The following is a 12,872-nucleotide window of genomic DNA, read 5'->3' as shown; positions in this document are numbered from 1 at the left end:
AGTCAAGAAATGCTGCACAATGAAGCACAATGTTTTTAACGTATTTACAACATGAGGTAGATAATACATAGGCAGATAGATAAAAATATACATACTATATAAAGAACACAAATACTCATAAATGTGCATATATCTGAAAAGCGAAAGGGAGATGTAACCTGAAGAAGTCAGCAGCTCTAGAATTCAGTTTTTGCAAGGTGTTTCTCTAATCTTCAATGTTGAGTAAGTGCAACACTATCCTATCTGAAATCTTCATGGTGCTCATCAGAAATCTTTGACCACACACCTATTAATTGAGCTCACTCAGTGGAATTCACTTCTTTTTTTGTGTTTATGTCTCAGACTCTGAACATTCCTGTCCCTCTAAAAGCATGCCTTTTCTCCTGGACATAGCTATCTCATATCAATGACCAAGGCAGCTGCCCACTGAAATAATCACCACTGAGCTATTTTCTCTAGTTCACTGTGTCCAAATAACAGCACAGCAAGTAAGTCAATTTTCATACTGGGGTAATCCTCTCAAAAGCCATTATTTTTTTAATTATATAAAACTTGGAATCTGGTTGCCTTAAATGTTTTTGCATTATCTTTGATAAAATCACTTAAGTGCTTTCCTAGTATATGTAAATCAACAGGTTAACTTATTTTAAAAAAATAAAAGAATCTATACCCAGGGAATATTGATTGACTTCTGTGGGTAACTTGAAAAGCAATTGAATTATCATCAGAACCACAAAAATCTGTTAATGTTTAGGTTTTGCTGATTCCCTAAGAATATTTTATTATACTGTCTTTTTTTTCCCCTAAAGATTTAATTTATTTATTTGGCAGAGGGAGACACAGCAAGAGAAGGAACACAAGCAGGGGGAGTGGGAGAGGGAGAAGCAGGCCTCAGGCTGAGCAGGGACCCCAATCAAGGGCTAAATCCCAAGACCCTGGGATCATGCATGACCTGAGCCAAAGGCAGCTACTTAAGGACTGAGCCATCCAGGCACCCTTATCCTGTCTTAAAACACATGTTTCTGACCTGTTTTTTGACCTGTATTTTTAATTCATTGTATAGCTGCTTTTTGTTGCAAGATATAGATGAGTTAAAAAGACATTTTCACTGTAATGCCATTTTATTGAGTAATTCAATAGATATGTATTGATTTGTGTATATTCCCACTGAAAGACTGCTTTACTTTTTATGCCAGGCCTTATTTTGCTTATTACCAGGCTGATGGATCTGCCTAAGCAAGGGCCATGCTCATTTACCAGTCAGTGCCTTGACCTCAAAATGATAATGGCACCTTGAGGAAAGACATGAATCCTCAGATTTAGGAAAGCAGTTTCTTGCAGGTGGATTAAACATAAATAATGGATCCATTTCTATTATAATCTGTGGTCCTCAAACAATGTTAATATCTTATAATCAAGTACGAAGGAAACACAAGTTTCTAACCAATAGAAAACAATTAGACTGACAGTTAACTTCAAAATAACAATAAACATAATAGTAATTGTAATAATATAATTATTACAACAATAATTGCTAACAGCAGGAATATTAGAGTCCAGAAGATACTGGACTAAACGCACTGTGGAAAAATAATTATTAGTCTAGAATTACATGTCACTAAATTATTATTCAAAAACGAGAATGAAATTAAGGTACTTAAGCAAGTAAAACAGCAGGCAAATTAACAATCACAAACCATTAATGAAAGAACTAATAGAAAATGTGCTTTTAGAAAAAAAAAAACTCGGGAGGAAAAGTAGGATGTAAAAGGGATTGTTGAACAAACACATTGATAAACATGTCAGTAAATCTAAATAAGGATGTTTTGAATAATATAATCATAATGATTATAATGACTTTTGGGGATACAAAAACAAAGTGAAATGAAAAATCTTGATAACATAAATAGGCTAGTGATTTGAATTAAAACATTCTAAGACTTTTTTGTTACTCTAGAGAAGAGTGGATTTCTAAGTTTCTGTTTCTTTTAGTAAAGTATGCAATCAAAAAAAAAAATGTGACCATAACTACTAAATATCCTCACGTAGAATTTTTAACTTCTAAACCAGAAATAGGCCACACAGGAAAGGAAAAAGGAGGTAAAGAAAATGACTTGTAAGTGTAAAACACAGCACAAGATGGTAAATATACAGACAAATTTAGCAGTTATTATAACAACTCACAGATCATTCACTATATAAAAATCAGATTGAGAGAAAATAATCTTGTTGTATGCAATTTAAAAAGACATATGCCTAAAGCCCAAAAGATCCAAAAGATGGATAAACAATTAGAATGAATCTTAGCCTGGATTCATTTCCTTTTACCTCACCTCTTATGCTTCTTTCCCCCATCCTAAGCTTCAGCCACTTGGAGCTCCTTTCTTTTCCCCAAAGGCAGCTGATATATTATATTCTCAAGGTCTTTCACTTGCTGTCCTCTCTGCCTAGAGAGCTATTTCTCCAGAACCTTCTTCACACTAGGTATCAGCTAGATATCATTTGTTCAGAGAGGCCTTCCCTGATCCATCCTACCTAGACTAGATTCCCTTGCATGAATTGTCTTTATTTTCTTTATAAAATTTATTACAATCTGTAATTCTACTACCTTTAAGTAATTTAAAATTCTAGTCCATAAGAAGACATAAAGGAAATGGAGTCACTTGTTTTTTAAGACATTTCCTCTGCAAGTGGCATATCACTTCTATTCATATCTGTTTGGCTGATACATACTTAATTGATCAATCACAACTAATAGCAAGAAGGCTAAGAAATGGAGACAATAGCTGATAATTTGCTCTACTAACTGTAGGGGGTTTATTATTAAAACTAAATAGGTAATAATTAATTATAGGGATCAATTGATCGCATTTTTACTGCAAAATAAAAATATGAAGTATTTCTCTGTACTCTTCTACTCATGCCAAATAAACTAAGAACAATTTTCAAGAACTTTTACACATTCTTCATCATGCCTTCCCACTTAAACATTAAAACTTGGTATTCTCTTAATTTCCTCTTTCTGCCCCAATCCTTATCTCTGCACCTAACTTCTAAGTTTTACCTAGGATTTAATACTTCTAGTTTTGGTAAGTAAAACATTTTTACTGGTCCTGTGTCTAGTGCCAGGACTTTATTTTTACATGTGTTTGTCTTCCAAGTCCATCAGTATATTCATTTGCATTTTGGATATAGAAGTTTCTAGGTGGACTTAGGCTATGTCTTCACATTCTATATATCTATATCTTCGTTTTTTCTTGAGCAGTTTAACTAGTTTTCAATTTCAAAGAAACAGCACCAGATATTTATTTTGATAACTTTCTCCACTGTGTTTATTTCTATTTTATTTGTTCCTGTTTATCACCTTCTCCTTCCTACTTTTTTGTTTTTACTCCCCTCTGCCCCAGCTTTTTGATGTAGAGTTTTAGAGCATTGATTTTATGCTTTCTTTCTTACGTATATCTATTTGTGCTATGTATTTACCTCTACTCACCTCTTTAGCTGCATTGCATACATTTTGATCTGTTGTATTTTCTTTATCATTTAGTTCAAAATAATTTCTATTGCGTTTTTCTTTTACCCATGTGATTTTTTTAGAAGTGTATTATCAAGTTTGCATAATATTTGGAATCTTCTTAGATATCTGATATTTATCTATTTCAAATTTAATTGTATTGTGTTCTGATTTTAGTCCTTTTAAATTTATTGAGACCTGTATTATGGTTAAGCTTATGGTCTATCTTGGGAAACAAACTGTATATTTGTTTCTTTGTTTGTTTGTTCACTTTAAAGATTTTATTTCTTTACTTGGGAGAGAGAGAGCACCAGCAGGGGGATGGGCAGAGGGAGAGGGAGAAGCAGACTCCTTGCTGAGCAGGGAGCCTGATGTGGGGCTCGATTCCAGGACCCCAGGATCATGACCTGAGCTGAAGGCAGATGCTTAACCAACTAAACCACCCAGGAGCCCCACAAACTGTGTATTTTTTAAAAAAGCTTCATTCTGCAGTTGGTGAATGTAAAGTTTTGCAAATATCAATTATTTCATTGAAATAGTTGAAATGGTTGAAAATGATTTAAATTCTATAATTCTTTACTGTTTTTTTTTTGTGTGTGTGTAGGTTTCCTAACAGTTATTTAGATGGATGTAAAATTTCTAAAATGATTGGGGAATTGATGATTTATCCTTTAAATTTTTAATAAGTTTTATTTCTTAGAAAAATTTTAAATTTACAGAAAAATTGTGAAGATACTAGTTTCCATAGACACTATATCAAATTATACTATTATTAACATTTTGTTTTAATATGATATATTCTTGAAATATATTGACACATTATTATTAATTAAAGTCATACTTTATTCAGATATTCTTAGGTTTTAGTTACTTAATGTTTTTTTTGTGTCCCAGGATCCCATGCAGGATACCACATTGCATTAGTCATATGGACTCCTTTGGCCTATGACACGTTCTCAGACTTCCCTTGTTTGTAATGACATTGAGAATTTTGAGGAGTACTGGTCAGGAATTTTGTAAAATGGTCATTAGTTTGGATTTGTTTTAGATATTTTTATATTTTATATATTTTATATGTAATGTATTTATAAGTACATATGTTTATAACATACACATATATATATGTATATAAAATATATACACATATTATACACACACACACACACTCCTAAATTTAAAATCCAGAAGTATAAATTTCTTAGGGGGAAAAAAAAAAACACAAGAAAAAAAGTCTTTGTGAAATTGGATAGCAATAGACAAAACCATGAACTATAAAATGCCCTGGGAACCCAGGTTGAGTCCAGACTCCTCTGTCTGGGCTCTTTGGCCTGAAAGGTGGAATGTTTTTATACTAGAATTTCAGCAGCCGGTGCCTCCTCTCCTGTGACTGCAGCCCCCCTCAGAGTGAAGAGGCACAGTATTAGAGGAGGGCCTCACCCTGTGCCTACTGTGCTTCAGATTTTATCTCATCCAAATCCCTCCTCTTTGGTTTAGTCACTGGTGTCCTCTTGTGGTTGTTTGTAGATTATTTTTCCAGAATTTATAGTTACTTTTATTTATTTATTATTTATTTATTTATTTATTTTTAAAGATTTTATTTACTTACTTGACAGAGAGAGACACAGCGAGAGAGGGAACACAAGCAGGGGGAGTGGGAGAGGGAGAAGCAGGCTCCCCGTAGAGCAGGGAGCCCGATGCGGGACTCGATCCCAGGACCCTGGGATCATGACCTGAGCCGAAGGCAGACGCCCACCAACTGAGCCACCCAGGTGCCCAGAATTTATAGTTACTTTTAGAATAATATTTAGGGGACACCCACTCTTGGATGAAATCCAGTGCTGAACTATGTCTCCTATCCCCTTCCAGAGAATAAATCAATTTGGAATTCTGTAGTGTTTAGGAAATTTACTTACATTTTGGTATTGTCACAGGGAAGAAATTACATCATTGATACTTGGCTTTCCACTATCTTGCCAGTAGTCTTACTGCCCTCCAAGTCACTTAATCTTATATTACCATCCTCATTCCACACACATCGTGGAACTCTACTCTGGAGCTTCAGGCTCATGGCTCCTTTCAAGGAGAGAAGCTCCCAGGGCTAAATTTTTCTTCAAGTTTCAGCTCTCACTGGCCACTGTATTTTCCCAGGCCCACTGGAAATGAGAAAACAAAATAAGCCCCATCTGGATATAGATGATTCTCTAGGAATTGAAGATGTGTAACTTAATTAGGCAATGTCTTTCCTAGATTAAATTTGGAAAAGCTATTAATCTCATATAGGTATAACAAATTTTGCCCTTCTGCCTTATTCAGTGACTCTGACTTTTCAGCAGACAGGTCTTGGGCATAATTTCTCCTATTTCCCCCTCTTTATATTATCCTCTTATCCAGAGGAGCATAGTTTGCTTCTCATTTCTTATATTGCTTCTGAGCATAGTTTGCTTCTCATTTTTTATATTAATTAGTTCAGTGATATCTATAGTTGGCTTAAATGTCCCATTCTTTTCAGGGAAAATAATACTATATTGAACACATTTCTTCCCTTTAGAATGTACAACACATGCAGTCTTATTTCCCTGACAATGATTAATAACAACTTTGTAACACTTAGTTTAGACTATCTAGACTGGTGAAAATTATTTTGACATATTTAACTATTCAGTACATAATTTTGTTTTTCAGATCCTGTTCATAAAGTTTGTTTCAAAAATTTTCCCTAAGTCACAACTCACAACTCCTTTCCAGCTTATCTGCTTTCGCTTTCTTCTTTTATATATCTTCTGCTTTTATTATAGATTAGCACAATCTTTTTTCTGTCTCCAGCAAATCAAAATTTGTTTTTTTTCCTAGGGTATCTTTATTTGTAATTAACATGCTTAAGATAGGTCCTACCTAGAAACATGAAATTTATAACAATTGAGAAATTTTCTTTTTTCATAGAGAAAACAACCAAAGGACTCTGTGTCCTCTGTATATATATACAATATATACATATTGTATATATTGTATATGATTGTTGATTTGAGTCAGTCAGAAGCAGTTCATGACATTTTAACTTGTGCTCATGTCTTTAACTCTGATGTCAAAATAAATGCTAGGTCAGTAATAGAGGCTTTTGCATCACGATGCTAAAGTTTGCTTTCAGTGATACCTGGACTTTTCCAGACCATGATTTTGTAAAATTGTGTTTAGAGATATCTGGATCACATTATGGTAATCATGCCAGCATTGCACTTTTCATTTGAATATGGAATGCCTGCTTGTATTCCTGTAGTTGCTACTCTTTACAGCAAAACAATACACTATAATGAACTTCAGTCCCAATTCACTGAAACACCAAATTATAATCAACTAAAATAATATAGAAAAATATAGCATTCTGAAAAAAAAGAATGGTTTTTAAACTACTGAGGAAATGTTCAGACACAATTACTGAATGAATGCTATGACAGGGAAGTTGGCACTTATCTCAGTGTGGCTACAGATCTCCCAACTATCTTTGAAAAAATGTCAGTGGCTGCCTTCTCCGGATTAGTATCAAAGGGTGTATATTCAAGCATAATGAGAAAGCAATGATTGAAAAAAAACCAACTTTAAATGATATCTAAATGAATAAATGTTGAAAACAAGTAGATGATATAAATGATACCTACCAGGAAAACTTTCCATCAATGATAATCACTTATCTGAATTGTTTGCTCATTACCTACTAAATAATATTAAGTTGAATGCCCAATAAGAAAATGAGAAATAATGATCTCATAATGTTTAAATCATATAAACCAAACAGAACTCTGTCTTCTGAATTGTGAGTCTTATTATCATCGATCATTTCTCACAACCATTATGAACTCTTAGAGTTTGTGCCATTAAGGTGATTTAAGTTAGGGAGTCCTTCAGTGAGAGAATATTTAAGCTATATCAAACTATGTTTTGTACTGTTTTTATACAAATACAAAGAAAAGTAAGTTATGAAATGATACCAGTTTCTCATGGTTCTCTTAACTCCCCTGTGACGTCATAAGATTCTTTCAAGTGATCTTCCTTTTTATGCTTGCCCCTTAAATGATAATATTGTCTGGACTATATAATTGCGTTTCTTTTCCTTCTTCTGTAATAATATCTTTACAAAATTTCATTCACAAAAAAAAGATTCAATTACTGCCAAAGTATCTATCTTGCTTGAACTCTCTTTTGTAAAACAGACTTCATTTTTGATCGCCTCTAAGCTTTTTCACCTGCATGGCCTGTAGATATCTCAAAATTACGAAGTCAACTTGACTTCATTTTTTTTTCTCTCCCAATACAACTTAAACCAGGTCCTTTTTCTCTCAGTTATCCCATTTTAGTGAAGGTCACCACCATTCATCCAGTCACTGTCACTCAGTTGTCAACCTGATTCTTTCTCCCTCATACCCAATTAGTAACAAATTCTGTCACTTTTATCTCTTAAATATCTCTTAAGTTATCTCTCTTTTTCCTATGTCCACCACCATTGTCTTGGTGCACTACTTTATCCTCTATCACCTGCACTATTGCAATCGAAAGGAAACTGTAACTATGCCAGTTCATTCATTTATATACCAAATATTCATGAGTACCCATGCTGTTTCAGATTTTGAACAAAGTCTGAGAATAAAATAAGGAAATGAACCCTGTACCTATTGTCAATACTGGAGTTTTCTATATGAAAATAATAAGTAGGATTAACTGCCACATAGTAAAAGCCAGGCTTATCCCATTTAGGATCACTAATCACAATGACTTGACAAGATAGGTGTGATTATTAATCCTTTTTTTCAGGGGACATTAAATAGTGTTCTCTGTTTCAAAGATACTATTCAGATGCTTGTCTGTCTCCAGTACTTTTTTGCTTTTCCATTACATCACTCAAGCTCAAATTGTAGTGCTTTCCTATGACTTTGTACATTTGAACAAACCCTTGACACAGCCTGGAATAGGCTTCATTTCATTACATTGACCAATGTAATGACGGACTCTTTTTTGTTCTTCAAAGCTCAGCCTATGTGTTATGTGCTCTATTTAGCCTCCCATGACTGCACCAGGAAAATTTATATACATTCTTCTAAGTCTGCCCTAGCAACTTGAGCTTATACCTAGGGAAAAAAAAAAAAAAGGAATCACAGTGCATTGCAATTATGTTCTTATTTGTCTAACTTTTGATACGGTAAACTCCAGGAAGGCAGAGGCATATACCCATTTATCTGTGAGTGTGGAGTAGATATGTAGTAAATTATTTCAACAGAACCTGAGCCAAGAAAGCTGTTCTAAAATGTACATTATCTGCTTTGGGCCACTCCATTGTGCCTCTCTGATCTCATTTCCTACCTCTTTCCTCAGCTCACTCAACCCAGCTACCTTAGTCTTGTTATTCAAATAAATTCACTCCTTCTCCATTTATGGCCATCATACTTTTCACACTGCCTAGAATATCCTTTTCTCATTTGTTTGCATGTTTTCTTTTTATCACTCATTCAGATATGTTCACATGTCTCTTCGTCAGAAAAACTTCTCTGAAGACCTTATATACTAGATCACACTCATGCTTGTCCCTTTCACCCTTATTTTGCTATAATTTTATTCCTAGAACTTATTATTATCTGGTATGGAGCATATTTATTTATTTTATATTTTTATAAAATAAAATTTATTTTATTTTATTCTTTGCTTTTCCAAATAGAATGTAAGCGCCATGGGGCAGGGACATTGCCTCCTTGGTGCACTGCTTATTTCCAAAGTCTAGAAGAGAGTCTGCTACAAAGGAGACCCTCAGTAATATTTGTTCAAAGAATGTTGAATAAACATGCATGATAGACCGTGAACACACATTATACCATATACAGTTGTTTTTTTTTAAACATCACAAATATGATTTTTTATTTGTCACCATTAAATGTCTGACTTTTAAACAGATTCTTGGACTGGTGGCTCATATCCATCAGCTTGTTCAACTTTAGCACCGGTCTCATCCCCAGTAGCTTTTCCAGAACTACTACCTTCACCGTGAAGCTCCATGCGCTTTCCCAATTCAAACTTGGGCTTCTTCAGCATTTTTACTTTTCTAACGAACACATCATGGAGTGGATAAATAGACTGACAAGCCTTTTCTATATCTTTTCCAATGCTGTCTGGAATCAATTTATTGACCACTTCTTTCAAGTCATTTGTTTGCACCTCTTGGGTCATAATTTCCATCATCTTTTTCCGAATTTGACGGACCTCTTGGTGCTGAGCATAACAGGTCTTCCGAATCTGATTATTGCATTTTTTAGTAAAACCAATACAAAATAGACGAAGCAAATAACCATCGGTAGTCTTGACATCAACATGAGCTTCAATCATGGTCTGCCATTTTTTGACCATGGAGCACATTTTATCACAGGTAAGATCCATGCCATGGAAATTAGTCAGGCAGTTTTTGCCCTGAACATCCTCAGTAATTAGCTTGAATTTTCTAAACGCAACTTCATCGTTCTGCAAATCAGCAAGGCTCACTTCAAAAACACGACCCTTGAGGCCATCAGATGCGATTTTGGTTCCTTGAGTTCTTGTGACTAATGTTTTTCCAATATTTCTTATATTGAACATAGCTGGTGCTTTCACATCATACCAATCTTTCTTAGAAAATGGATCAACCACTTTCTTCTTGGCTCCCTTTTTGCCGCCTTTCGTAAGGCGCTTGTTTTTGCCGACCGCCATGGCGCTGCTCAGGGAGCCAAAAGGCTATACCCTATACAGTTTATATGGAGGGCTCCACTGCCTTCATCTGCTGACATTATAGTGCTTCCTTATGTTTATCTGGCTTTTTTTTTTTTTAAGATTTTGTTTATTTGAGAAAGAGAGAGCACATGAGAGGGGGGAGGGTCAGAGGGAGAAGCAGACTCCCTGCCGAGCAGGGAGCCTGATGCGGGACTCGATCCAGGGACTCCAGGATCATGACCTGAGCCGAAGGCAGTCGCTTAACCAACTGAGCCCACCCAGGCACCCTGTTTATCCAGCTTTTGCAGATATTCCAGTATTTGCTCTCCCTCATTCTTCCACCCATATGTGCGATTCTCCTCTGACAAGTACGTACTTAGCTGTGAGGTCCAGGAAAGCTTTCCTACAAGACCAAACGTGTTCATCTTATCATGGGCTATGAGGACTCAGTTTTACTCAAAAGGCTGACTCAGTGGGAATTTCAGAGGAGGTGAAACATTAATAAAGGCCACTGAAAGAGCTGAAAGAAGGTAAGTCACAACTCTCTCTTATATTAACCAGATATCACACCAGAAGTAGCACTAAATTCAGAGAGAGGGGACATGGGGGAAGATTGTTAGGCTGCATGCTACCCTTTGGTCCTTGTTGATCTTCCTATAGAATATTCCTTCCTCAAAAATATTTATGATTCCAAAGCCCTTTGAAGTACAAACGTGCTGGGACCCCAAGCAGTGTTTTTTAAATCTATATGTATGACCGGAGCTTTGATAGCTTTTAATTAAAAACAAAGCAAAATAAAAATCTTTACAACTCTAAATGCTATAGAATTTATAATTTCAGTTTACTACTGATAGTCATATACAGCCATTGTGTTTTTTGTTACATTTTAGCATGTGTCTTATTTACTTCACTAGATTATACTTCAGAAGGGAAAAATTTGCAGCTCAAACCTCCTTTGCCAGGTGCCTTATAGTCCAACAAATACAGTGACTTTATACCTTGTGCATCTCCTCCCAGGTGGTTTCTAATTCTACTTCTGGCATAAAGGAGTTGTCAGAAAAGTTTATGAATACAGCCTTGGGTTTACAATATTTTATTTAGTTCATGAAAAGGCCACACATTACTGTTTTTAAAGTAAATGTTTATAGCAACACATTTGTTAGTTAATCCAGTTGCCATTCTTGACAATTATATATAATTATCACTTAACCCTATCTATATCCTTTTCTCAATTGTTTGTAAACAGATTTTGGTGATCCTTTGTTTAAAATTATTTTTTGAGTTATATAACTATTCAGAGTGGACATAACTGCAAGTCACTTGGTCAGTTTCACAGAATAGTTAGCCTCTCTCTGATCTTTCCAGGAAAACAAATCCAATTCCGGATAGCCCCAAACAAATATCCTGTGGCACAAAATTACCTTCTTTTTGAACAGTGTCTCATGTTGGATGCTTCTTCAGGTACAGACCTGTAATAATTATAAGGAATGATCATCAACATATTTCTCCACATCTTAGACAATATTCTCTATTGATAACTACAACACAAATCGGTCATTAATAATAGATTGTCATAGTGCTCTTCGAATTGCCTTTGCTGAAACAACTAAAGAGATAGGTTACCACTTGGCAATACCATTTCATTCACCCTCCTGTTGTTAGCACTGTGTAGATGAGGTTTTTTGTTTTTTGTTTTTTTTGAGTTCTAAAATGTTGGGTGAGATAAAAGGAGGCTGACAGAGCTTCTTTGTGATAAAACAAATGCAACACATAGATCCTCTACAATAGATACAATGCTGAAAGCAAAGATGAATAGCCCACATATATAACTCTATCTCAAATGTATATCATGGCACAATGCAGTACCATGATTGAGAGACTTCACTCAGGAGAGAGAAATGACAGAGGGGACAGTGAAAGTACTGGTCTATCCTTGGTGATAACTTCCCCTGGAGCAAGTAGAACTCACATGAGGGAGCCTTCCTCTAAAACACAGCACCTTCTCTTTGCAGCCAGAGCTGGAGAGCACTAATCATGCTGGGTTGAAAAGCATTCACACTGGCTGCTTTCTTTTTGTTCCTGAAAGTGCTATTCGTTTTGCTCCACAAGCAATGAATTCCCTCGACTTGATCTACAAGGAAAATCTAAGTGCCTAAAATTGTCTGAGTACTAAAAAATAAAAATAAAAAAAAATGAGTAAAACTAACTTGTCTTTTCTGATTTCAAAAAATCTTTTTACTTGGCATAAAAAAAAAAAAAAGATGCCTCAGAAATCTATTTTGTTTGTCAAGGGTGGATGCAGTTTTCAAACATTTAAAATCTTTCATTTTTGTTAAAAAATAAAAGAAAAAAGCTTAATCATGGAGGCCTGATACAACAGAATCACTCCTTGCCTCCTCCATGTTCACATGCACACCTGGGTACACTGGAAGATCTGTTAGAGACTTGAAATAAAGTCTAGGTTGAAAGTAACATATATACATGGACCATTCTAATTTCCTGTTCACCACTACTTGGTTCCCTATGATGGATCTAGAAATTGACATTTTATGGAAACAGTTTTATGGACATTTAGGTAATGTCCTAAAAAATATGCCCTGCATTTTTCCAGGCTTGTTGACCATTCTTTGTATGATAT

General features: G+C 35.0%; 1 protein-coding gene across 1 annotated transcript; it reads right to left on the bottom strand.

The window, feature by feature from the left end:
- Nucleotides 1-9,391: 9,391 nt before the first annotated feature.
- LOC123837096 (small ribosomal subunit protein eS1-like) lies at nucleotides 9,392-10,254 on the bottom strand. The gene has a single exon (XM_045866062.3). It carries the CDS (start codon nucleotides 10,232-10,234, stop codon nucleotides 9,440-9,442), a length of 795 nt encoding a protein of 264 aa, XP_045722018.2. The 5' UTR covers nucleotides 10,235-10,254; the 3' UTR covers nucleotides 9,392-9,439.
- Nucleotides 10,255-12,872: the final 2,618 nt, after the last annotated feature.

This window comes from Mirounga angustirostris, unplaced genomic scaffold (assembly GCF_029215605.1).
Source record: "Mirounga angustirostris isolate CCGP_5_RB_7025 unplaced genomic scaffold, mMirAng1.0.hap1 SCAF_8, whole genome shotgun sequence".
Classification (NCBI taxonomy): domain Eukaryota; kingdom Metazoa; phylum Chordata; class Mammalia; order Carnivora; family Phocidae; genus Mirounga; species Mirounga angustirostris.
The sequence above is the reverse complement of the archived record's forward strand: the minus strand, read 5'-3'. Positions and strand labels throughout refer to the sequence as shown.

Bases quoted from the DNA above. Each gene is read 5' to 3' on its own strand.
- LOC123837096 (XM_045866062.3), bottom strand. From the start codon at position 10,234: ATGGCGGTCGGCAAAAACAAGCGCCTTACGAAAGGCGGCAAAAAGGGA.